Genomic DNA, 27517 nt, shown 5'->3' on the forward strand with positions numbered 1-27517 from the left:
CTCATTCAAACAACAGAAGGAGCTTGGCTGTTCCCAGAGACGTGTTGCACTTCACTCGTTTGTACCTGCTCAGTGGTGAATTTGCAGTCAAGGTATGTGTTCCCACTTCAATATAAAATGTTCTCATTAATTACATTCGGTATTGTTTGTTGCTTCTTGGAAACCACTTCTTGAATTCTTAATATATTTCTGGTTCAGTGAAAAAGAGCTGATGTAATTAGTGTTCCAGGAACACAGAGGAGAAAAGTAATTATTCCTAATGTGATTTTGTAAGTTGTCAGGTTTTACAGAGCTGTAACGTTTACAGAAAAATGCTTTATTTCAAAGTACCCAGCATATCAAGGGCACAGGGCTTTTCACCTGCCACAGATAATATTCAGTGTATGAGCTACTGGAGGGTAAGGATTTTTTCTCTCCAGAAGACATTCCACGTCTCTAGTCACACCATGGGCACGCGTTCTTTCATCTCACAAAAACAACAACAGAAAGTGCAAGCAGCTAACTTTGTTTTTAGCTGAGAAATTGCCTACAAAATAGTAGGGAGATACTAAAGGCAATTCTTTTCTGTACGTACTGATCGTTTTCTCTGTGTTTATTATTTTGATTGTAAACTTTGTGGGGCAGGAAGTGTGTGCATGCGTGTCCCTTACACTGCTAACCTGCCCTGTCTTCACTGATTGAACGGCAAAGACTCAACCTTTAAAGATTTTTCATATCTTACTAAGAAGAAAACAAAGAAAATCTTAGACCTGGGATTCTAACTATGATCATATAATGAAAAGACCGAAGGTTGAAATATATGCTATACTTTCAGCTCTTCATTTTCCATTTACTTGGTATCCTAAGCAGCCATCTTAGCATAATAATAACAAAATAGTCATAAAACCAAAGGAGTTCAAATAGTTTGTCGTTAAAAGCCTTATTTTAATGCACTGTATGTAATCTTTCAGATGCTATCTCCTAAGATAAAAATATACTTTTATCTTGAACAGTTGTGCATATTTCCTTAAAGAAGCTAGAAAACAGTTATCTAGGAAAAAAAAATATCTATTTTTACAGCAGAGTCTCTAAGATTAAAGTATCAGGATATTGGGTAATATCAGTCATATGGTTACTATACTGTTCTCTGAGAATATGCAATTGTTAAGAAAAAAATTAAGAGAAACATCTTCACACTTCAGAATCATTTACAGATTTCCAAATATACTTGTTGTGTTTTCAGTGTGAATACTGAAAACACAGAGAAGAGATAAACATACCCAAGTTAATAAAGAATTTGGAACAGCCAGAGCAGAGCCAGCTCCAGAAAATCTTTGTCATTGGGCCCCATACGTGCTAGAACAAGATTAACTGTGTTACTCAGAGTTACCTGAACGTTTTGTACCAACAATCCAACAAAAAAACCTGCCTTTCCTACTGGGTTAGAGCTTCCTGAAATAAGAATCTCATCACTGCACTGGAACACAGCTGTAAAAAATTCTCACAGGTATGTAATAGTTGAAGTCTTTTCTCAGAGAGAAAATGAGGAATTTGGGAGAATTTTAGCACATTCAGTATGAAGACCCTAAAATTCACTGCTTAAGAATAGTCAGTGTTTGAAAGTCTGTTTTTCATGAAAAGAAGGGGGTAAAAAGCTCTTAGACACCTAAATCCCACTTGTTTTCAAAGCCACAGCAGGAAAAAATGTAATATTGCAAATCCAGGTAAACTCAGCAGAGAATCGTGTTTTGCTTTCAAAACAAATTCCCTCATAGCAATCAAGTCAACAGCAAAAGTACACCAGAACTCATTAGCAATGCTAACCAATATAAAATTAAGACAACCCTGAGAATTAATGTCATTAGCTAAAAACTCGACTTCTCTAAAAGTTACGCACAAGCCAGGCTTCTTCTAATGCCACTGACATTTTCTTAAACTCTCTCCCAGTATTCCGTATGTTTCAGTTGTTCTCCCCCCCCCTTATCTAAAGGTTTATATTTCTTTCTGGTGTTTATGACACTTCATGCATTGAGCTGAGAAGTTGTGCCTCTGCCTGGCTGACACACAGCTGTGGGTACTTTAAAGTGGAGACAGAAGCTCCCCTTAGTCGGAGGACTCCGTGTGGATGGGCAGGGGGAGGGAATGGCACCCTGCAGTGCAGGCTTTGGGTGCTGGCTCACAGACCCAGCAGCTGGCAGGCAGGTGCTGGACCAGCTACACCCCTCAGCCGGGTGTCCCCGCGCAGGGATGGAAGGAGGCGAGAGCGCCTCTGCACCTTGACAGCCCCAAGGCAGGTAGGCTCAGCCACAATGGGAAGGCGCAGAGGATGAGAGCACTACAGCAACACTTTAAACTTGGGCTCTGCAGGCTGCTGTCGTCACGCAGACAAAGTTGCACCTGCTAGTGACCACCACAGCAGTGATGCTTCATTTACTTGGGAGTAATGCTAGTGCATTGGGACGGAGGGACCGTGGTCATGGTTGAGTACCCCACTAAGGAGTTAAATATTGGGGGAGAGGCACAAATAGGACACAGACCAGAAAACGATGAAGAGCAAAGTTACCTGCTGGAAGCATGCTGCCTTCAGTCCAATGATAAGCAAATCCAGCACATTCAGACATGGTGGCTTCAGGACTCTTGATGTTCCCCGAAGGGGTGGACTTGACTTACTTTTGCTGCTTTTCTGTATTTACCTCCCCTACATGTTTAACTCCTCATCTCGATTCAGCAGGGTTGGGCTGGTTTTTGTGATCCCTGCAAACAAATCTGATCACCGGGTCTGCAGATCCACTAGTGCTGAGCTTTGCACACGAAGGTACACCAGAGTGCTGATAGTGCTGCAAAGACAGACTTCAGACTATGGCTGATTTGCAGAGAATGGAGCTGTCAAAATGCAGAAATCCATTTCTCCCACTCACGTTATCTGAGATTACAGGTAAATGACGTAAAAAAAGAATGAGCTATGGATAGGGGTCCAGGTCTTTTTAATATTAACAGGACTTATACATGCATGCCCAGAGGCAGAACTGGCCGTAGATGGTTTTCCTCCTGCAGTGTTGCTGTTGGGACCCACACCCCTGTGCCTCTGGAGGTGCTCTGTCCCTTTGCTGTGGCTGTATGATTTCCTATGCGCTGTCTGACTGACTGAAAGGCTGCTGCTCTCAAGTGTCATGGGGTACGAGGGAAAGGCAGCAGGTTCCCCTCCAGAAGGGCCATGTGAGCCCCTTGCCCACACACACAGAGCAGAGCAATAACCCAAGCCACTTTCCTAATGTGAAGGGTAAACTGCCTGCAGGTAGTGGGCAAGCCAGTAAACTGGAAGTGTTTAATCAGGTCCTCTGAGCATTTTTACAAAAACCAGCTGTGAAGTCTTTATAATTCAAAGGTGGGACCTGATCCTTAAACAAGCAAGTAGGAAGACAGAAATATTGCAGTCTATGTCACTAGGTTTTAGCCCAGGTCTGCATGCATCTCTCATCTCCTTCTCCAGCAGTCTTTTCCCGTAACAAGCTATATTCTACACTCTGTATTATAGCTGGCTTCTGCCTAGATTACAAGCTCCTTAAGGCAAAGCCTGTCCCTGTGCCTGCACCGCGCTTTTGCACATTGATTATCACCAAAGCCTCCGGTCATCAGCAGAACACAGACACTATGGCAATATCTTCAGAGCTGTGCTCCGGGTCTTACCTGCTAGACCGGGGCAAACAGCACGCCGAGCAACCAACCAGATGAAGGGACATAAAATATGGTACAATTAGCCACACAGGATAGGTCCTCAGCTGGATAGAATTCTCCTGGTGCCGTCCACATCAGCAGAGTGAGGACAATTTATAGCAGATGAGGTCTTACAGATCTATGAGAAGAGATGAGTGATATCCTCACCAGTAACCTGCTTACCAAACATGATAGCACAGCCACGTGCTTTTTCTGGCTTTTTTTGCCAGAGGGAAGGTCTGTGAAATGCTTATGTTTCCCGGCTGTGAAGTCAGGAGACAAGAAAGAAACCTGTGCAGTGGGTGTTCCTTTATCTATCACAACAGGTGAACTTTGCTGTGGGACACAAAATACACTCCAAGTCAGATTTCAGCCTTTGTAACTGTACAGCTTGAGCTCGATGCTGAACTTCTGCCAGTGAATCTTACAACCTGTCTAGTGTCATCAGGTTCTTTGTTATGATGGTCTCACTCAGTTTGTGATGTCTGAGCTCAAAGATGGATTTCTTATTTCTTTATTTCCTTAGACCGAGTCATCTAAATCAAACCCTCCACACACGGTGTTTGTACCCTGGAGAGCCCTGCCACATGCTACTCGTACAGAATCCCACTTTACCTGCTCAAGACCAGCTCACAGGTGGCTGTTCTCCTTGGCATCACCCAGAAAGTTCTGCTGTGCCTGGTGCTTCCAGTGCCCAGCATGGGGAACTCACAAACCACTTTCTCCCACAGTAAACAGCAAAACAGCAGGCAAATTAGTTTTGGCAATAAAGATGATCAGGAAATGTTTGCTTTGCGGAAATTCTCTCTCCTTTCTCTCTGCATACATAGATGTATATATAGACACAGATATATACACCTATATAGACAAACACAGAGATTTATTAGCTTCTTGTCAGAGAAGTAAAATACATGTTCTGCATAACCATGCTATCCATGCAACCCTGTCCTACCCATTACTGGGGGACAATCCTACAAGGAGCCTCCACCACTTTTTTCCTCATTCTCAGATTTTTATTTTGTTCAAAATGCTAAACAAATATTTTCATCAGACATTTCTGATGTGTCCATCTATTAGGATGAAGACCGTTGTGTTTGTTTATTTCTTCTTTGCTTGGGCAAGGCTCTTGCTTTTTTTCTCCTAGTTAATGCCAAAATTTCCAAGTCATAAGAATCTGAGCTTTCTCAATAGTTCTTTTCTTTTTTCCTCTGTGAGTTGCAAGTTAATTTTCAAGTTGTTACTATTCCAACCTGGTTAAAGTAGTCATAATGAATCAGACATCAATGCAATTCAGGAATGGCTGGGGTATTGTTCACAGAAGTTTTAATTTATAACATAGGTATTTTTTTATAAAGAGCATGTACAGGCATGTTGCATAAGACAGCTGTGGGCTCTCACCTTCTGCTTACATCATTCCTCTGAGAAACCTTTTTTTTCCCCATTAAAAGAGTCACATTATAACCAAGAAATTGCAGCCAGACAGCTCAGCAAAAGGGACATTTTCCAGAAGCAGAAGGAAGTAGAAGTAACAAAGTGGAGTCAGTTTTGTGTAGGTGTTTCCTGCGACACTTTGGAACGTTAGGTTTTTTTGGAATGTAAGAAGACAGCAATTTGTTTTCTTCCACAATAGACATAATCTACAAATTGGCACTCAAATCATGATTACAGCTCATATCTTTACAGTATGAGACATCTGGAGTTCCATTTGCTACACTTTGTGTCATGTACCACTATAGACAGGTTTACTGTAGAAGTAGTTTCCACTGCACATTTGTGTCTGTTTTTAAAAAAGGGTTAAATAGAACACATTTAATAAGGTATGATTTAGGATAAATGGACTCTGGTCAAATAACCTTAAAAAAATCAAAGAAAAGTTTGAGCATAAATACAAGAATCAAATCACTTCAAATTTTGGACTATTTTGAAGACAGGTAAAATAAGGATCCAAACTGTGTAACTATATAGGTTTTATAACATTCTAAATCAAAATTGCAGATAAAACTCTCATAACTTTGGTATATACCTGACTCAGGCAGGAATCCCTATTCATTATTTGTTTCGGAACCCTTTTCCCTTTTGGGAAATTAAACCCTTTTTTCCCCCTTTTTTTCCTTCCTTCCATTTCTTCTTGCTTCCTTCTGAGCAGCAGCATTTCTCCTCTGTTTGTTTTCCTTAGCAGTGTTATGTTTTCTTCCAGAACTCACATCTGCTCATTTCCTCTTCACTTCTTCCTGCCCTGACACCCCGCCACAAGCCTTTGCTGCCTGCTGCAGAAAACTGTCAAGTGCGATTCTACACAGCGCTTTCTGGTCTACAGCAGCTGCAAAAATGATGGTACAGAAGTTCAAAGGTGACATGATTAACTGAAATCAGAACCTTTTTCAAAATTAACAAAGCTGGTCAGAAGACAAAATATCTGTTTCACTGAAAAATCGGGAAAGGCAGAAGGAAGAAGAGAAATTCCCATCCAGAATTAAAGAATCTTGACATTTTTAACAAAAGCAAGGAACCAAAACACAGAACACATGCACATGCACATGCACAGGAGAAAGCTGCCTGGGAATGGGTAGCGCAGATCAGGGATTTTGAGCAAGGCATCCTCTTTCTTATGCAAGTGCCTGGCAGATAAGCTGGACAAGTTGGGCTCTTTTATGCTCTTTTTCAAAGCTGCTACACTTTGTAAAAATAATAAACTGGCTGGTTGGCCAGACAGGGCAAGAGTGAATCTGGGGCTCCTGCTAAGCTATTAGCATTCAGGATGTCTCCTTCTTTGTTCAAGATCAGAAATGACAACTTCAAAATATTTTCTGTTAAATTCCCCCAATTTTTTGTGAAAAATCTTCCTTTTAAAATCAGTTTCTCCAGACACTTTCTGGTTTGATAGTCATTTTAATACAAAAAGAAATTTCCCCTCCTCCAACATTTTATAAAATATCTCCTCCAGAGCTGTAATAACATGTGAGTGTGAGGTACCAGAAAGTGTGATCTATCATTTGCTACCGTTGTGCAGACAGGAAAAGGTTTCCGATCTTGTGTCAGCCTGCAGAGCCACCCGATGACAACCCAACACCATGTGACTGCCCAATCTTTGAAGGATCTTTGGGTTTTGTTAGCTTTGGGTGCAATAGTTCTTTGAAGGAGCTGTGGCACATACTAAGGGAATATGTCTATCTAACTAAATTCTCACCATGTTTGGTTTTTTTTTTTTGTTGGCTCTGACATTCTGGAAAGAGCAGATGGGCATATCGTGGTGAACACCGGGGCTCAAAACCCATGTATATAGAGTGAAATACATATTGGCTGCACCAGATTCCAGTAAGGCTCAGATGTCATCCCTTTGTTAGCAACAGGAGACAATAAATTAATACACACGTTAATTTCAGAACACTGGCAAAGCATGAAAAGGCAAAAATAAAATTGTAATCCAAACACTGACTATTGCGAATATGTGCTGTGCATTACCCCACTTCTCAAATGAAGAAGTGTCCTGAACTTCCTAGACCTCTGAGTGTTGAAAGCCACATGCACTTTTGTACAATCACCAAATCCCTATCATCATGTATCTGAATTCTTAATTCTTCCAATAGAAATACGGTGTATTAGGAACTGTTGACATTAGAGTCCCCCTGGGTTTGCAGCAGAAAAAACAGGCTACATTTGGATGTACATCCAATTTTTATCTACTGTGACTGCCAAGGAAATTGCAATACAGTCTGAAGTTCACTATAGTTGCTCACACACACACACACACACACACACATACCCTGTTTCCAATTTGTACATCTGGTTTTTGAGCTTTCCTTTGCAAAATACAAACTGTGGTGATTTTTAACCATGATATCTGGAAACTGACCTCTTTCCAATTGCAAATGCTTCGTGCACTGGCTAAGTCAGGAGCAGATACATTAAAATAATATGAAATGACTGTCCCAGCTGCTCAAGCAACAGCATAGCAGGACATGTGTGACCTAGGAAGGGCAAGGCAAGATGGCTCTCTGAAGTTTATCATTTAGGAAGTGAAGCACCTTCCAAACTAGACTTCTCCTTGAGAAGGGAGCTCACCAGTGCTTGCACTGCTGCACTCTGCTTTTACAAGTTCTTAAAAGTATGAAATTAAAAACAAAAACAAAAACAAAATGAACAACAACCAAACAAAAAACTCAAAAAAAATCAAAAACCACACCAATTCTTTTAGCAAAGACAACCTGCCATTTAGGCAATGAGTATCATGTCATGCTTGTATTGCCTTCTTTGACACAAACCAGTGATGCTGGGGATCATTCACTGGGATGGTCCATGAGAAAAGCTTTTCAGAAGATTGAAATCTGAGGTTATAGTTTAATGTAGGTTTGGAGATACACAGCTGTTGTCAGAGGTCCTAAATTAAACTGAGACTGTCTTAAGAAGCCCATGTGACAGAGGTGCTAACTTGAACAACCTGGATAAATATCAACTCCTCTCAGTTCTACCCGCTTGAAATTAAGGCTGTAATTTCACTTGAATGTTATATAGTTAATCACACTTTCTAGCCTGTTCTGTTGTCAGAGCCCAACATGACATTTGAAAACTGCACTATTATTCAGTGAAGCCGTCCGTACATCCCTTTGGTGGAAGGCATTAAGAGAACACAAGGCATTATTACTAATTTATAGAGAGGAGAGATGCTGCCTGCAATGTCCTCTGCACTACAGACTCCTCTGCTTGCACACAGCCATCAGCATGGGGCTCAGCAATAGAAAAAGTCATAGTGACTGAAACATGGCCAGCTGCTGGTGGGGGTGACTTTGTATTTGCAAATTTGTTTTGCAGCCATAATATGACAGTATAGAACATCTTTTATGGTTCCATAAAATGCAACAGAGACTTAATCACCTCCAGAGTAAAATAATCAGTTACCTGTATGATGAGAAATGAGGAAAGCAGTAGCTGTCAAAGAAATAACTACTAGATTTTGGAACAGCAACCATTCAGCCACACATACTATGAACTTCCAATCTTTGCTATCGGAGACAGTCAGGCTTTTCTCTAAGGCCATACTGGTGAAAGCCAGTGGTGAAAATTCACAGGCAATGTTGCATTATTGCAAATACCCTTGACAACAGCAATTGGAGGCACTGGAGATGTCAAATCTCTGCCTTTTTTCTAAATGGCTGCCACAATGTTCTCAAGGTGTTAGAAGCAAAGTGGTTTCAGGGCACAGAGCCAGTCCATCTGAAATTCAGATCTCTCCATTAAGTATTTAATGTGCAAAGGGAGCAATATTGGCAAATAGTTTGGCCATTAGACCCTCACGTTTTGCCTAATCATGAGAACTTAGAGCTGCGACCCAGGGAAAAGAGCAGTATTTCTGTTCCTAAGAGAAAGGAGTGGGTAAACTGAGCTGAAGAGGTCTGCTAGGAGTAACACAGCAAACAAAAAAGCTTTAGAGGACATCCACGTGCATATCAGCGAGAGAGCCTTAAGTGGAGGTTTGTGCACTGTTGAAGAGCTCTTCTGTGCCTCTGCTATAGCAAGGCAAATAAAGGAGCACCAGTTACTACATCTTGGGGAACAGAAGTGCTTTACAGTTTTCTCCTCTTATTATTCCACTTCTGTTGCTCTATTATTGTCCAGTGTTTTCTGCAGAATATTCCCATTGTTGTCTGTAATGAAGATATCAAGCAATTTATGTCACTGGCACACTTCATCACTACTCATCTGTCTTTCATACTGAGAGTAATTTATAACTACCCAATTAGTTGAACCCCAAGACCTGTTCTGAGAACCTATCCTAAGAACAGTTCCTCCAGCCCACATCTCAAAAAATGTCATCACTGGTTTAAAATTCACCTATTTCTTTTCTAACTTAGCTGGTTTCAGCATAGTAGTTGCAGTAGTTTCGATCTATCTGGGTGTCAGGAAAGGTTGTTTTCTAAAGCAGGAAATTCTTTCTTTAACGAAGAAATACAATCTAGCTGCACGAGCCAGTTTTGATAAAATCACTAGCATTTTATTTCTTTATCAGTGGATACAGGTTACCTTAGCTATTCACTGGGCTCAAGGTGTTGTCTGCCACTTGATAGATACATTGTAGTGTTTGATACCATCAGACCTGCTGTTTCACATGACATCAGATTCCTGCAATGGATATTAAACTGGCCTCACATCATTAGTGCTTAAAGATCTTTGAATTTTGCAGCGCTGGTGGGGTACAGCAGTCCCTTGTCTACAACAGAGAATTCCTGTGGTGCCTGCAGTGCTCAAGGGAGGGGACACTACTTCCTTTGACCCTATTCCAACCTAGTAAATCTACGTGTCATATCATAGAAGTCAGGAAGTTTACAGTGTCTCATTTGTCTTTGTACTTCAGTTAAACTGCATGAGTTGTGATCATTCAGCTTTGTAGACAGACACCATGAGCGCAGGAGGGTTAAGGGACAAGCAAAATTTCAGCCCTGGGACAAGGCTTGGTCTTTCCCAGCAGCCGCAGCCACTCGACAGTGAGCCCTGCGTGGTTCCTGGTGCCAAAGCATGTTACTCTCACTCCAAGCAGTGCTTTTGCTGCTTCTCCCTCTACAAATGTGCAGTTAGGCTTGCTCCCATCCATCATTGTTTGCAAAACAGTGCAAAGGGGGAGATATTATCAAGCTAGGCAGCAAGCCAGCTAGGATCAGGAATAAATTATGTTAATAGATGATCACCTTCTCAGCAACAGGTCCAATGTTGAGTGCAAACCCTGCAAAGATGAAAAATGTGAGCAAAACATTATCTGATCACTGCACCTGTTGGGCAGAGGCCTTTTGGCTAATGATAGAAGCTAGTGAGCTAGTGACTCAGCAAGTAAGACCAAACTTTGGGTTTCTTTCACCCATACTACAAAGCAAGTGTATTGTCCCTTACTTATTTCTACCTAGCAATAATCAGGGCCCCAGACAGCACTGTCTTCATCAGGTACATTTCTCTTTGCCTCCACCTGTGAGACCTGCAAATTTGCCAGGGCCCCTCCCCTGATTTACATCTGCCATCTTCATTTCTCCATTTTCCTCAGCACCTCCTCCGTCTGTGCCTTTGAGAAAGGGAGCCACTCAGCCTGAAAGCTGAGCTGAGTGGGAATCTTAAACCAGCGCTTTCAGGGATGTGTCCTACTCTGGCATTATTTAAAATGCCTTCCTAGGGAAGTAGCAGCTACTAGGGAAGTAGCAACATTCCTGCTTATGTTATTGCTGTAAAGTAGTGCTTGCCCTCAAAGGCAGCAAGGAACCTGAGAAAAAGAAGAGAAAAGCTTGATGCTGTTTGCAAAGTTTGACGCACTACCCCTTACCTCACCAAGACTGAAATACAAAACATCATTTTGGGCCAAATATGAAGATCAAGTAGATAAACCCCAAAAGAACAAAGTCTGTTATGGTAGCAGATGGACCCTAAGCTCAGTGATACGCTCACAGCTTTCTGAAAGCAAATGCTGTCAACAAAACCCAAGATACCAGTGTGCAAAAGTAGGCTGCTCCAGTGTCATACACACAGGAAAACACAGAGCACTGATAAGACAGTGCCAAAAGTGTGACAAACACATGTATAGGCATGATAGGGCTCACCCTACCTCTGAAAGAGCAGGCATAGTCTGTGAGTTTCCTAGCCCAAACCTGAACCCTCGGCATGGACTGAGTCTCAGACCATGACAACCAGCCATGGTTCCCATTAAAAAGTTCTCAGGGAAGAACTCATTTGGGCGACTGTTCACTTCTGCAGTGTTTTTGCAGTTCCACTCCTACTGAAGCTCCTAGATTTCTCTCTCTCCTGACCCTAACCCTAACTTAAATGTTGGTTGTTGGCTGAACTTTGGGCAACAAGTGCTCATGGTTAACCTCATCTGTTCTCATATGGGGAAATGCCAAAAAGAACAGAACCAAATATCCTGCCAGCCTTGCAGAGTGAGTTTGTGGTCAGTTTTCTACTGTTTGAATATTACCTTTCTCAACTGCCAAAAAGTTTGGAGCAAACAAACTACAATATACACAGAAAAAGTATAGATTCAGCTGTGACGAGTGCATTGTGTAAGAGTAATTTGCCTTGCTGGGAAAGAATTAGAAACTTACCAGCTTGGTTCAGGGAGACAAAGCTACTGAGGACTCCAGACACCAGGTTCTGGAGCAGAGTCACACTAAATCTAAGGGGTTAGGAGGGGGCAGTCCATGAAGATTAAGCTGCTGGAGAATTAAAGGTTAGAGAGACTTGAGAACAGCAGCAAGTAATTTAATATTCACGAGGAGAGAGAGAAGGAGTTGTGAGATTTATATTATAATGAAATTTATATTATAAATTAGATTTTTCCAAAGATGGAAGAATCACATTCATGTCCCTGCTTCAACAATTATTTAAGTATTTATACTAATTTGAAATATCTTCATGAAGAAAAATAGTCTTAATCAACATTAATCAATAAGCTTGTGGCCTTTTAGCATACAGGCATGTGGATCACCTGAGTTCCAGATTTCGTTCCAAGTTAAAAGAATGGAGACTTGGAAATAGGTCTCTCACCTGCCCAATGACCACAAAAAGAAGAACAAATTGGTTTATGCTTGATTAACACTTAGACTTAAGAGCATCTTATACTTCATTTCTTCACAGACATATACCATGTTGAGAAAGCTGGTAACTCAGTAAATCAAAACAACTTAAATTTTATCAGAGTTGTTTGAACAGCAGAAATTGAAGTGTGTGCTGGGAGCTCAGAGAAAAACAGTGATTTATGTTTTCAGAGTAGTTTAATAGTTTTTTAATTGATCTTCTTTCTCTGCTTGTGAACTGCAATGGTAAAAGTTGCTGAACAAGTACAGAAAGTTCTACTGCATTTACTAATCCATCATGTACAAAATAAAGGGAAAAGCTGCACAGCATTAACATAATAGAAATCTCCAGGAAAACAAAACATTAAACCAGTTATTCAGGTCTAAACTTAACTTAGGGAATTGTTGTTCTGAGTACACCACTACGTGCAGGTCTTGTATGTATCAAATTTTCAGTTCTTGTTGGTCCCACGATTACAGACCTCATTTACTCTTATTGCCAAACCCTTTCAAATATTATCAGAAGGTTTACTGGGGGTGGGGTGAGGGCATGGGTAAGAAAAGAAAAGTAAAAAAAAAACAGCTGAAGGATTTACCCTCTTATTTCACTCCTTTGTCCAACCTGCACCTTGCTATGATATGTCTCAAAACAACCCTAGAATAGTATTCAAGGTATTTGGCATTTTCTATTATTTACTTGCCTATACCTTTCCCTTTTTAATTTAATGAAGCTTTGATGCAGCCTTTCTCTGCAAAAGGAATGTTCTGTGTATCACCAGTGGCAATTCTTTTTGGGGATACTTTCTGAAACCCAGGATCTATGAAAGGTTTTCATACAAGAGAAATTACACAACTCCAAACAACAGCTAAGTGAGCTAACACATGCAACAGAACTGTAACTAAATCTTCATTGCACTTTGTTTTAAGAAGTGCCTGATAAGTGTGCCCAAGCTCTCCGTCTGGCCCTTGTGCTCACCACTCACTGGGATAAAGTCATGTAGCCTGATAGCAGCTCATCTGAGAAATTTTCACGGGAAAAAGATTTCTGAGTGACTGAATCCACTCACATTTGTAAATTACTCTCAGTAAAATTACTGTTAATAAACAATAAAATAATACATGGTATTTATAGATACCACAATAGGAATGACAGATGATCAGAGCTGTATGGCATTACATTTCTGACTAAACGTGTATTTTCTCTCTTCCATACTTCAGAGAAGGAAGAAGAAATATTTCTCCAAGGAAAGTGGTTAATTCAAAGTTATTTCTTGCTGAACTTTTCTAGCTTATGTTGCCTTTGAGATAGTTAGCAAAGGCTAAATAATGGATAAGCTTTAAATCAACTGAGGAATACAGAGTTCTCAGGAATGAGGAAGGTGTTATGGACATGCAGATTTTTGAAAGGTCAGAAAGTCAGCAAAAATTAGTATATGGAGGAAGGTTTGGTTTTTTCCCCTGCTATTTCACCCATGGATAATACCTTTTTCAGAAGAAACCCAAAGAGTAAAAACAAAAACCTTTGCTTGTATCTCATCTGCTTTAGCTGTTGCCAAGGTACCACCAACTTTACACAGTATTCCTATTCTCCCAAAAGACAAGGAGCAGGAATTTTCCTTAAAAACAGCACTAAGCCAAGGTCCGGTACATTGAGCACTACATCAGACTCCCACTCATTTCAAATATAGACTCAAGCCTCCTTTATTCTATTTTTCAATTACTTAAAAATCAGAAACTTTTATTTTAATGATTTCTTCTGGAAGAAGAGTCTTTTTCTTATCTTCCTTTGTGATAATTCTATGTTTCATTTTAGAACTATAATGCTCTATTTTATAGTCCATGTAATGCTCTGTGAAGCCCAAAGATTTGCTGGCTTCACAGTGGAGTTATGTCTCCCTCCCTCTAATCTTAATGCTAACATCAAGGGGTAAAGGAGCCCCTGCAGGGTCTAGGCGTGCTTCAGAAACTCCAGGGTGTCTTATTTGTCTCCAGAAGACCACTTGGAGGTTCTGTATCACATACCAATCCCATGCAGACATCCCAGACAGCCTGCGCTTTCCAAAATGCCCGTATTCAAGCACCTGATTTGCTTCCCAAACACCTGGCTGCTGCTTTCCCTCAAAATAACATTTTTTTTCATCTCCTCCATACACACTGAATACAGTCCCTCAAGTTTTCTGTAGAAAAGAGGCAAAACTCTCCATTGCTATGCCAGACCAAGTTGCCAATAAAAATGGATTTCTATTTTAATTTCCTGTGCGTCCCTCCTGTTTCACTGACTTAATGCCTCCGGGTAAGTCTTCCAGGTCTCTCACTCACTCTTTTTCTAGGCTTTTCTTTCTTTTCTAGCCACCTAAGGAGATAACTGAAGCAACATAAAGATTAGAAAAGTAAACAGAACGGTACATGTTGAAACATGGCTCCAACAGCCCGGTGCATCACAAGCCAGCCTGATGCAGAAGACTAACTTGGCAGGCTTATCACCAGCGTTGGTCGCTCAGCTCCTGGCTGTGCAGGCTCTGCTTTCTTGGCACTCGGGCTGCTTCCTGCCCCTGGCTGAGAATCTCTACCAACACCAAAAAAAAACTTTCCTCTGGTTCCTTCTGTGACTTGGATGAGCCAATTTTGTGTCCCAATATATATGAAAACAAACAAGCAAACAAAAAAAATAAAAACACCAAAAAACTTTAGCAAAAGCCAGTTCCCACAGTGCTTTCAACAGAACATCCTTAGCCTCCAAAGGACCTGCAGGGAACAAGGGCACCTTGGTGAGCCAGGACACTCCAGTGAGCTCAGGCATGCGCTGCTGAAATTCAGCTGTTGTTTGTCAGCCTGAATACAACTGGAAGTTTCAGGTATTAGAACAAGAAGCGCAAATTAAGTAAATCAGGATAATCCAGATTGGAAGGGACCTTGAAGGTCTCTAGCCCAACCTTGTCAAAGCTGGGTCAGCTATGAAATCAGACCATGCTGCTCTGGCCTTTATCCAGCTGGGTCTTTAAAACTTCTGAGGCTGACAAGGTCGAAATTGAATGATTTAGTGGCTGGAGAAGCTTGAAGATCCTGGTTTTTTGATCCTGGAACAGCCTCTAATGTTAAAAACAATTATTTCTTGGTTCAGTTTAAATAAAATTATTTTACTAAAACTGCTCTTTCAGAATGGCACCAACATCAAGATTTGGTGACATTTGCAATATTCTGGAGGGCATTGTTAGAAAAGTTTCTAAAATATTGAGGGCATCAAGTCACAGGTCAAATATGGACTGGGACTCCAACACCATCACCAAATCTGGACTAAATCAAAACAGTGTTCATAATGAAATTGGCCTTTTTTCCATATACAAATACCCTGTGTTCAGTAATTCTCTCCAAACCAGTTCATATTTTCCTCCTCCTACCAGCTTTCAACTCACAGCAGTCCAGCCATTCTGTCCCTCTCCATCTCATTATAATTATCTTACACATAAATAATACCTTTGTCAGAATCATCACAGTTATTGAATGGGATATATAAACAGCATTGAAAAATAACATCGCAAGTTATTTGGGGCTAAAAATTATGGGATGTTTTAGGAAAAGTATAACACTGGAGAGTCTAAAGTGAGCACATTTAAGATTTCCACATGGAAAAAAAATGTTATGCAAAGTGCTTCACTGCACTTGATTGGGCTTGTGCTCTTGCCACATCTTTCTTTAGTTGATTGCAATAGACAGTATTGGGAGTGGTTTAATCTCTCACCCAGGAGGGAAAATTAATAGTATCTTCTCACCTTAGGCTCATTGGTATCGAAATAGCGACGTTAACAGAACAACTTCTGTTTCCATTTTCCCTGACATAATTGATGTAAACACCCTTAGTGAGAACTGCAGAGCAATGGCTGTCCTTCCACATGTGCTTCAAGGTTACACACCAAAGGGTCTCTAAAAATTCCACTTTTGAGAGGTAGCTCCTCTGTATCTTTTCTTTATTGCCTTAATTTTCAGACAGATTAAGGAGTCTGTTTGCATTAAAAGTAACTTTTTCTTTCGCAAGGTTATTTTTGTCCCAGTCAAATTCCTCAATCTGGTTCAACATGAAGCCTTATGAACTGTGAGGGCAGCCGCAGGGTGGAAAGGGAGAGTGAAGGGTGAACGAAGAACATCAAATGTTTAAGCTAACATTGCCGCAAAAAGCATCCACTAACCTGCAACCTCACATGTGCTAAAGCCCATTAAAGATTCATTATACAAAGACTGGAAATTAAAAATTAGTCACGGGGTCAGTAATAGCAGAACATTTTAGACATGTCTGACACTTCTACCTCTCCAAAATAAAGAATGCTTCCTCAGTAAAACAGAAATAAAAGGACATTGAGTAACTTTCAGAGCACGCTTCAGAGATGCCACAAAAGCCACATAATTACCTTTTGATATTCAGTCAAATGGAGACACAAATGAAACTCCTACTAAGGCCAAAGAGGGCTACAAGCAGTCCCACTGGGTTTGGATTAGATGGAAACAAGAGACAGTGCACTGGGGATAGATAACTTCTTGGGGGATAGATGCTTTTTTGCAGCAGTAAAGGTTGAAAGAGGAGCAGGTTGAAATACCAACTTTGAAAATAAGCCTTACAGAGAAGGTATAGAATTTATAAGGAGGATGTCTTGCCTATATTTTTGTTGATACTAAATTCTGACAATAAAAACCCATCACAGATGACCTCAGTCTTCCAGCATACCTTTGGGCTCTTGCTGAGCCATGCCTCTGCTAACGCTATCCCATCACATGTGCTTCAGGCCTGCTAGACTTGTAGGTGTGGAGCTAAAGGAGAAAATATGCATTGAGATAGTTTTTGTTACAACTCTTACTAAATAAAAAAATCTTTTCCTTGCAAACAGACATTGTCCTGGAACCAAATCCTCCAAAGCTGTTCAAATGAAACCTACCCCTCCTTGGCCAGAAAATACCTGTCAGACGGTCACAAATGAGGCAGTTTAGAGGCAGATCTACAGCCTCTTAACAACTTACTGGGTGAATCAGGTTTACACTCCGAGCTCCTGAGAAAGCAGCAGCAGTGCTTACATAGTCAGCAGGACAAGGCTTCCTTGTATGCAGCATGCTGTGGACGACAGCCCTTACCTATGGCAGCTTTTAAACTCCTGCTATTTCTTATTTCAGTCACATCAGATCTGTTGGGCAGATAACTTTTTTCTTCTTAATGGCTCTGACAGCTCCTCTGTTGCATATACTGTAGCTTTTACACTAACGTGAAGAAGCAAGGCTGCCAGACTAATAGGCACCATGGGGGGACACAGCTGCCCAAGCTGGGCTCAGAGATGGTCAGGAGGACAAACCCCCACAAAAAATACATAGCATCACAGCAGGCTTGGCTCTGCATAGAAACAGAGGTTTAGAGGAGAGGCTGTGGCAGTGCTTGGGTGTTTTCTTATTGCTTTCTGTAGCTGACTGGTCTTCTAAAAAAGCACCATGTCAGGAGTGAGCCAGTACCCCTGTCAGTTTGTAGCCACTCACTCAAAACGATGTTTGTCCTCCCAGCTTTTCTACTCCTCAAGGCCATCAAAGCCCAGCTGTATATGGAGCTGTACGTATGTATGGCAAGCCAGCTCTATGTATCCAAAAAAAAATTTTGGCCACTGTCGACACTTAAACCAGATAATTATAAAATACTGTTAAGGATGCTACAGACTGGGTGTCATACCTCTCCTTCCAAGGCCCATCCCTCGTTAAGAAATCCCTGAAATAAACGGAAAATTAAGCTGCTCTTGAGACAACCTTCATCGTGAATGGACATATATCACAGAAATCCCTCATTTGGAGTAGAACACTAGCGGGGCCTTGGGCCTGCTCTGTCTTTTGTCCTTGCAGATTAGACTATACAGGTTAATATCATGACTGTGTACTTACACTTTTTAATATTTCACCATTTGCTCCAGCAAACCACATTACAGGGTTTAACATCGTAACAGCCTGAACATTTATCTGTTATATGCTCCATCTCTTGTCCCTGAGGACTAAATTAACAAGTTAATGTTATGGCAATCTCAGTATATGCTAATTACAAATTTCACACCTTGTTTCTTCAAAACAGGTAACCAGAAAAGTCACAACAACTTGAATATGTGCATTAGAAAGTCCCTCCCTTGCTCCCTTAGAGTAGATTACTGGAGATAACACTGCAATAATCTGAATATTTATTACACATTTCAGGCCTTGTCCTTGCAAAACACATAACTGAGGCCATCATAATATTTTATCTGCTATATCTTGTCATACAAGCAAATGTTTAGCATAGTACAAGCAAAGATTAACAGCACTAGTGGAGGTACTAACAGATTCATGAGTCCAGTAGCTGTAGAGCTTCATCCAGATCCAAAATGGGTTACGGAAGAAGTTCAACTGAGGTATCATGGGCATTTCCCCATTTGGAGATTAAAGCAATGCATCACACTGCTTAGCTGTCCTGGAGCTTGCTCGCAGTGTAGCGGCATTAACCGAGCTCTGACCATTTTTTCCCTGCCCTTCCATGCTTAGCTCACAGCTCTTGATCCTTAAAGGGCTTTTTGTCCCACTTCATCATATCCTGCTGCTTTTCTTTCAAGAACGTCCATAGGACCCAGCACGTATGGCTGTAGCATGAAGACTTTCCCTCCACACAGGACACTTACTCCAATATTAACTGCACTCCTGGACTCTACATGCTAACCCTGGCTTGCTGACAATCTCACATCTGTCTTCAGGCATAATGCCCTCAGTACAACACATACAGGTCAGTCCTTGACCAGCAGGACATCCCACTAGGTTACAAGGTGATACCAAGGTGTGCTAGTGACTGTGACCAGCCCTCAGAACTTTCTGGTCATGGCACCAGTGAGCACCACCTTTTTGGGGTCCCTCTCCACTTGCCTGTAAAGACAATACAACAGCCCAGCAACTACAGCTGATTAACCCCTTCTTCCTAGTCCCTCTGCAAGAATTCTCCATTTGCAGCATTGGCAGGATCAAGCTGTTGCTCAATGCATCCCTGCACCAGCAGACCCCAAAGCCCCCCTCCCTCGGTCAAGGCAGTGTCGACAGGGGGCACAGGGCTGGCTGCCACCAGTACTGGGCAGGTCATCACCACCTCCCACACAGGGCACCCTGCAACCCCTCCACTATCGAAACCTTGCTATTTGTGCCCAGTGCTATTGGAAAAAAATATTCTAGAACAACGTGAGACAATAACAATGTTTTTAGTGACTGTCGAGGAGAAGGTGGTAGCTAACAGTAAGAGGTGAACTTCAGCAGGGACAAATTCAGCCCCCACAGAAGTCCCTTATAATCAATAAAGATAGATTGCTTCAGCTGAGCAGTTTCAATCAAAACTGTCAAACAAACTCGTTTTGAGAGTTCCAGCTGAGACATTAGGCCTGTCTTGCATTGCACAGAAAGTATTTGTGTAGAGTGTGTGAAGGGGTCACATTTATTTTCACTGTGATAGCAAATGGCAGATCACTCCTTGTCCTAAATTGTAGCTGTGTTAGTCATAATTTATACAGTAAGTACATACTTTAAATGAGTTTCCTGTCCTATGGAAAATAGCAGGAAGCACATAATTTTAATATGATTTGTGAACTGATCATTAGCACATTTTACCTTGTTCACTCCCGCATTTCCACCAATGCTTTATGGAAGGGCTTGAGCTAAGGACCAAGGAGGCAGGTCTCTAGAAGCCAAATGTCAGGGACTTGGTCACATCCTAACTAGCCCCTGCACACTGTTGCTGCATCACAGTTTTTCTATTAGTCATACAATGAGGGAAAGACACAGAAATTTCCAACATAGCCTTTATGACCACTCTCTGAATTACTAATGAACATCTTATTAAACATGTGTGCACACCCAACCTCAAAGCACAAAATAATGCACTTCCAATTATTTCTGTGGGTTCACAGCCTGCTACCAGCAGAAGAAATAGCTTCTGCTAATTGCATTGCCCAACAGAACTTCTCTTTTCTCAGATGACCTTTTGTGGATCATCCATTAGTGTTTCACTTTCTATGTGTTTTTACAGCGTAAAGTGCCAGCATACACAGAAATGGAGACTTGAAACTGCTCTTTGCAATTTGTTAGTAGCATCTCTCACAGCCACAAAGTTGGGCTTTGAGATATTTAAGTGCTTATGAATATAAACACCTAGATGTCAGGCTTCTCTATAGGGAGATTAATTAGAGAAAAACATGACTATCTACCTGAGGTGTTATTTCAGAACTTAGAACATTGGAGATACCAAAAACATCAGGACAAAAATGAGTTGCAGTTAATAGGGGACACAGGAGGTAACGTAAAATGTTTCTATAAATATATCAAAAGCAAAAGGATAATGGAAGGAAGTCTAGGCTTGTTACCGAAAGGAATCAGTAACTCAGAGAATTATAAGTTCAATATCTCTGTGTTAGTCCTCTCAGAAATGAAGATTGTGATCTGATATGTAAGATCATTGATTTGAACAATTCGATTTATGGGAATTGGGAAAGAACAAATTAAAGAATATATAGTATTACGCAAAATGGCAGAATCTTATATAACACACCCCGACATGGTCCAGGAGTTAGGAGAGGGAATCTTTGCTATCAGCTTTTACGTCTGTGAAACCAAGAGAACAGGAATATTCCAGAAGACAAGAGAGGGCAAAACTAACACCTACCTTTAAAAGGCACAGATGGCAGGACCCAGAGGTTTACAAACCTGTCATTCTCATTTAAATATCCAGAAAACATGACAGCAAAATATTAAATAATCAGTCTATCCACATATGGAAGATAATAAAGAATAACTAAGTGATAAGGAGCTGCCAATATAAACTTGTCAAGAATAAAGTTGTGTTGGACTAATCCAGTCTGGCCTAATGGATAAAGCAGAAGCAACAGATCAAGCATGTATGTGTTTCAATGAGGCTTCTAGTGTTGTCCTTTATTCCATTGTGCTGAAATACGAACACATAAAGTTACAGAAAAATGTACTATAGGTGCAGGTGCTTTGCTATGTCTGGAAGGGCTCAAACAAAAATAAGATTTCCAATGAAAGCATTTACAACCTGCAGTAGCTGCTTGCACCTGGAAGACGAAGGGGACATAAATTAGAATATTGGCAATTTTGAATAGTGGGCTTTGCAGATGGTGTTTGCTTTCAGTATGGAACAAATAAATCCATATCCACTAGACCTAAAAGCCCCAGATAACTAGTGTCACCAAAAGCACAGGTCACTGGACAGTTGTCTAAAACATGTAATGCTGTGTAATAAGGAGGGTCCACCAACCCATCCTCCAGACACTAGTCGAAAACATACAGAAATCAAAAGGATATAGGTGTCTCAAGGTTAAGGTGGTTCTCACAGTATCAAGGCTAGTGAACAGGCAGGACAGAGGATGCAGATATGTTCCTGCAGTTAGACATGGGCTTGAAAAGTTGAGGATTTGGAAGGATGAACTTGGAGAATGAGAATATTTATGCTGTTACCCAGTTTATGCAAATACTGTCCTTTGCTCAAGTTACGAAGGATTGGAAATGTGTGTTGCTGACATTTTGTTTTGTGCTAATTAATCCATTTTAGGTTACCTTGTCTTTCAAGGATCTCAGTCCCACTTGCCTGTTTTATTCAGTTGACCTGTCCTGCCTGACACCCGTACTATAAATTTTATGGTCTAGAAACTCTTCTTTGTTGCTGCCATTACTGTACTTACTAAAATACGGTCTTTGCTTTTGTTTCTCAGGTACTACAGTGCTTAATTAAAACTAAGTACAAAAAAATATGACCACCATTTTTCAGTAATTCTGCATCCAACAGCCAAACATTTATATGCATATTGAGCACTGACACTCATCAACCAAAAATATCTGGTAACCAGAGTACAAATGAACACCCCATCCTTTCAGGAATTACAAATGCATCCCCTTTTTACTGCCAGAGTACTGGCTGAATTAGACAAATACCTTGATTAAAAATACATCTGAAAAGCTTCCAATCAAACCATAATGTAAACAGTGGTATTTTAAAGACCTGGAAAAAGACAAACAGTATTTCTGCCACCCAGTCCGGAGAACTATATGTGCAGATCTGGGAAGGCAATCTTGCATTTGAATGATGTCTCAGCATTCATTATGTGAGAGCACAATAAAACACACAATTAACGTTTTAGCAGTACTGAGTGGATGCTGCACACTCCCATTTGGTTTTAGTAACATTTAAGGGCACATCTGCATTTATGCCCACAAATACCTCCCTATAAGCCCCCAAACTGTTTTGACCCATAGAATATTTACAGTACAGCACCTGGTTTTTCAGACCACGGTCTTGCACCCAAACTGGCTCACTGCAGCCTGATGGCTTACATGATGGCCACCATCTTTGCCAACCTGCCAACCCACCCACTGCAGAACTGTTAAAACCAAGTTCCTCCACAAAGGTTGTACCATTTATCTCTTCTGTGACTTGTTTGCAGAAAGAGAGTGTACCACAGAGACAGAAATAGACAGGTGATCCCAGTGAGAAGCTGAGAAAGGCACACTGCTTGCACCGATTCTTGCTCTTACAGCTTTCTCAGTGCAAACTACATTTCTGCTGTGATAGTCATAACATTTGGGGAAAAAATACAGTGGTGTTTGGGGAGGAAGCACCACTGAATTCCACCCAATTCTTGCTTTACAGGAAAGGATGTAAAATGTTGAGGGACATGCCACAAAACTAGCAGCTTAACAACAAGCAGCACAGGACCCACAAGGTACATCTGTCCTTTAGGAGACTATGGCTATAAATACACAAAGATAAGAAGACAAAGTAATGATGAGCCTCCTCAAAGAATTAAAAAAACTTGCTACAGCTTGGTTCTAGTGCATAAATACTGGTAAGTGTTCTCTTCAGTTAACCTGTTGGTTACAATGTCTGCTATTGCTTTATCCCCTCTGTTTCACCCATTTGAAATTGTTTCACACAGTCCATAGCAGTTTGGTCTGTGAAACTGTGCAGGCATGTGGGGTGTCTATGAGAACACAACCCAGAGAATTGTCAGCCTTTTGGGGCTGACTTTTTGGGACAGTAGGAAAAGCAGAGCCAGCTTTTTTTATTGTGTCTTTTGCAGCAATAAGCTAGATGTAGCAATCTCATGTCACCCTTTTCTTTTCTCTGTACAGAAATGGTTTCCATCACAACTGAAAATGTTACACAAATTTACAACACCGTGGCCACTAAAGAGCTCACAGTCAGTCCGGCAAATTTCTACAATAATTCAGGAGTGCATCAGCTGAATCCATATGCATGTATTAATCCAGATGTGTGGAAGTGGCTACAGGATTTTCAGCCTGGATTCCTCTGGTTCATATTTATTCTGGGAGCAATAGAAAATTCCTTTGTTCTCATCATCCTGTGTTTCCACAAGAGTCGCTGCACAGTGGCTGAAGTTTACCTAGCAAACACGGCACTTGCGGACCTAATGTTAGTCTGTGCTTTACCTTTCTGGGCTATTAATATTTCTAATAACTTTCAATGGCCTTTTGGCCTGTTCCTCTGTAAAGCTGTCAACATAATGAGTTACATGAACCTTTATTCTAGCATTTATTTCCTGACACTAGTGAGCATCGACCGCTATCTGGCCTTGGTGAAAACCATGTCTCTTGGACGGATGCGACGAACTGTCTGTGCCAAATGGAACAGCTTTGTGATCTGGGTGTGTGCATTGCTCATATGTTCACCTACAATGCTGTTCAGAAATTTACAGTATTTCAAAGAATACAACATCACAGCCTGCACTCTTGTTTACCCAGCCAGTTACTGGGAGCCGGCAAACAACTGCTTGCTGAATGTTGTGGGCTTTGTGATCCCACTCTGTGTAATTACCTATTGCACTACGCAAATCATCAAAGCCTTACGAAGTAGTGAGCTACAAAAACTGAAGTTAGTCCAGACAGAGAGGAAAGCCACCATGCTGGTCCTTGCCGTGCTCTTGCTGTTCATTGTTTGCTGGCTTCCGTTCCAGATCAGCACGTTCATCGACACAATCCGTTACCTCACACCCACCTCCAAATGCCTGGGAGAAATCAATGACATAGTGACCCAGGTAGCAGTGTACTGTGCCTTCAGCAACAGCTGCCTGAACCCAGTCCTATATGTAATCGTCGGGAAGCATTTCCAGAAGAAGGCTGTGGAATTCTACAATGACTTATTCCCAAAGAGGTGCAGAAAATCACAGTCTGTGCAGATGGAAAACTCCCTGGACACTTTAAGAACTTCCATTTCAAGTGAATACCCAAGGAAAAAGTCTGTTTTCCCACTACCATCGTAGCACAATTTGTTCATTACAGGAAAAAAAAACCTCTAACATACCAGTCTCCACCAACATCCGTCTGTTACTGGTCCACAGCATAAACATGTGGCAGTATTCATTATTTGTGGGAAAACAACAGTCTGATCTTAGTGGAAACTACAGAGACATGCTTCTAATGTTATCAGACATTTTTCATTATTGAATCCCACTTTGTAGCATACTTACATTTTCATGGCTGAATAACGAATATTGATGCATGTATCATTTGAAATGTTTGCATGTCTAAGCTGTACATACAGTTGTCTGAATAGAGCCCCAGTACAGAAGCTACTGTCAGGATTGTGCAACTACTCATGGTACCCATACAGTTTGTTAGACTAGATTTTTGATAGGAGGGGCTTGTATTTGAGTAAATTCTAGTAAATGAATCCTGTAAGACTATTATTCAAATGGGGGTTTAGGCGTGGCCATCTTCTGGGCTTTTACTTTTTTCTGTTTAGTCATCCAAAATTATTTTTGTTGATTGACAAGCTGTGCCTTTTGGCAACTGCCCTGCCCCTGTATATAAACTGCCCCCTAGTTTATATCAGCTTGTATGTATGGAAAGTAACTCAAAAAAGGTGAAGCAGTAGCAGAAGGAAGGCTGCAGTCAGCTGCATGAAAGCTGAGTTTTCTTTGTAGCAAGAGATTCTTTACTCCTTCTGCATTGGGGTAAAAGCATTCATTCACCCTCTTCGAGTGAATGTTATTTACATTCCTACCTACACTGAAGCTCAGAGACTTAGTTTTTAATATTCACAAAGCATAATTAATAGTTTCCATGTTATTTAATGGAAATATGAAAGATCCGCACAACTGGTATAATCATAGAATAAAATAGAAGTGGAAGAAACTGAGAATATGAAGGAGAGCATCACCTAACTGCCTTAGAAATCTAATTGAAGCCAATAGGAGTCTTGAAAGTTCCAAGTAATTAAGAATGGCCTTTTCAGACTCTAATAATACCTACTTTCTATTTTGTAGATTTTATATGGGTGATTTTAATAAAAGATAGCTTTTCCCTAATTGGACTGGATTTATGATCTGAGTTACACAGATGATAAACTCATAGTGTACTGAATTGTCAGTAGGCACTTTTACCTCTTGGAACCTTGACTGAAAACCGAGTTGGAGATGATCTAAAAATCTTCTGAAAACACCAAATCCTTTGTTCTTTCCAAAGCACTTAAGGTCACAGCCTCAAGATCACCAAGGAAAATGGAGTTTGGTGACGTAAGTAAACGCATACTGCAACTGTGTGGTCTCTATTCATCAAAGCTTGAATGGAGCAATAAAGTTACATTTAAGATGGGAAATTTGTATTAAACCTTCAAATAATTAAATCCAAAAAATGCACTAGAAGTGTGCAGATGAGCTATAAAAACTATGGGATTTAAATCACTGAAGATGATTTGTAGACAGTTTCCATAGGTTTTCTTCAATAACACCATATAATCCTAATGTTATTAAAACTTGTATTGTTCATTCTTTATATTGTCCAAGATACCTATGATGAAACACTGCAAGGCTTTCTGTTATGGCCGGTGTCATCAACACTGTCTTGTTCACAAGCATGCTGTTCAAGTAACTGTTAAAAAAAAGGAAACCCATACAGAGGTTATTGAGGCAATGGAAGAGATTTTTGAGTATTTGGTACTGAGAAGTAAAAAACATTAAAATATTATTATATTAATATGGCATTAATTTAAATAATGTAAATATATAGACATTATTTTGCTATGCAGTAAGCATGTACAACAGAAAATAAACTACTTTAAGAAGTGAGATTTGGTGGTGTTTTCTTCTCTAGCCTGTAGCCTGTTACTCAGGAATGACTTGTCAGAAGTGCAATTGTTGCAGGTACTTTCTTCCACTTCCCATCAAAGCAAAGGAAAGTGAGCTGAAACCACAGGATTTTAGCCGTTTTCAAAGCTTTGAGTCAGCTTTCTTTTCAGGGCCCATTTTGCTGTGGCATTGACCACCCTTTGGAAATTAAAATCTGAATTAAGGTAGCTGGGGATACTGCAATCTTGTCAGTAGCTTTTCTCTGCCTGCTGGTAGCTCAAGGACCCATGATACAGCAAAAACAACTTTTCTTTGTGAGGACCCAGGTACACAAGAGCTATAGGTGTTTGCAGGACGGACCCTCTGCCTAAAGCCTTTACTCTTCTCCGAAAGCACGCAGACACCAGCAGCAATGGAAAGCCTCAGCAGCCCACAGAACGCACAATGTCGGCTCACAGCCTGTTTAATCCACATTCTTGCCCACTTTCCAGCACAATCACACAGTGTGAAGTATTCACATGTACTGTTTCTGTAGGTAACAAAAAACCCCAGGAAATAAGGTGCCACATCCAAGTTACATCTTCCCTACTGGCAGCTTAGTCACACTCAGATGCTTGGCTCTGTCCTGTTCTCACAGAAACAAGGCAAAACGTGAGAAAGGTTCTTGGTAAAATCAGAGCAGACTTTGTCCTGAGGACCTCAGAGCTGGAGAAGTTAACATGTAATCACATCAGCTTTTTATTCCTCTTTATCCTGCCCCCCTCCCACAGACGGTCCCACCTTCCCTTTTACCTGAGGCTACTGCATCTTTACAGAAGCTTTGGCTGCACAAAGGGCTGACTCCACATCCAGCTAAACAGAGATGACTGGGGAACCATCAGCAGAGAAACAGCAAGTGTATCAACAGTCCGTTGATATCTCTGGCCCACATTAGAAATGGGCAGGAATAATTCTTGTCTTTTCACTGTTTGTTCTTTCAGGTTGATTATTGGCTTCACCTGAAAGGCAAAATTAATGCTCTTAAAAGCTGTTAGCACAAACAGCTGGTGCTTGCTGCAGACAGGACAAGGTAGATTTTTTTTAGGTAGGGTTTCTGTGGAGAAGTCAGGGTCTTGATTCAGGTCTCTCAAATCCCCAAGCAATACTTTAGCCCCTAAA

The 27517-nt window shown here is 40.9% G+C and overlaps 1 protein-coding gene across 1 annotated transcript; it reads left to right on the plus strand.

Annotated features, from left to right (window-relative positions):
• BDKRB2 (bradykinin receptor B2) lies at window positions 1–26275 on the plus strand. The gene is made up of 2 exons (XM_056347887.1): window positions 1–92; window positions 23406–26275. The coding sequence occupies exon 2, from the start codon at window positions 23408–23410 to the stop codon at window positions 24551–24553; it is 1146 nt and encodes a 381-aa protein (XP_056203862.1). The 5' UTR covers window positions 1–92; window positions 23406–23407; the 3' UTR covers window positions 24554–26275.
• Window positions 26276–27517: the final 1242 nt, after the last annotated feature.

This window comes from Falco biarmicus, chromosome 7 (assembly GCF_023638135.1).
Source record: "Falco biarmicus isolate bFalBia1 chromosome 7, bFalBia1.pri, whole genome shotgun sequence".
In the NCBI taxonomy this organism is placed as follows: Eukaryota; Metazoa; Chordata; class Aves; order Falconiformes; family Falconidae; genus Falco; species Falco biarmicus.

Bases quoted from the DNA above. Each gene is read 5' to 3' on its own strand.
- BDKRB2 (XM_056347887.1), top strand. From the start codon at position 23,408: ATGGTTTCCATCACAACTGAAAATGTTACACAAATTTACAACACCGTG.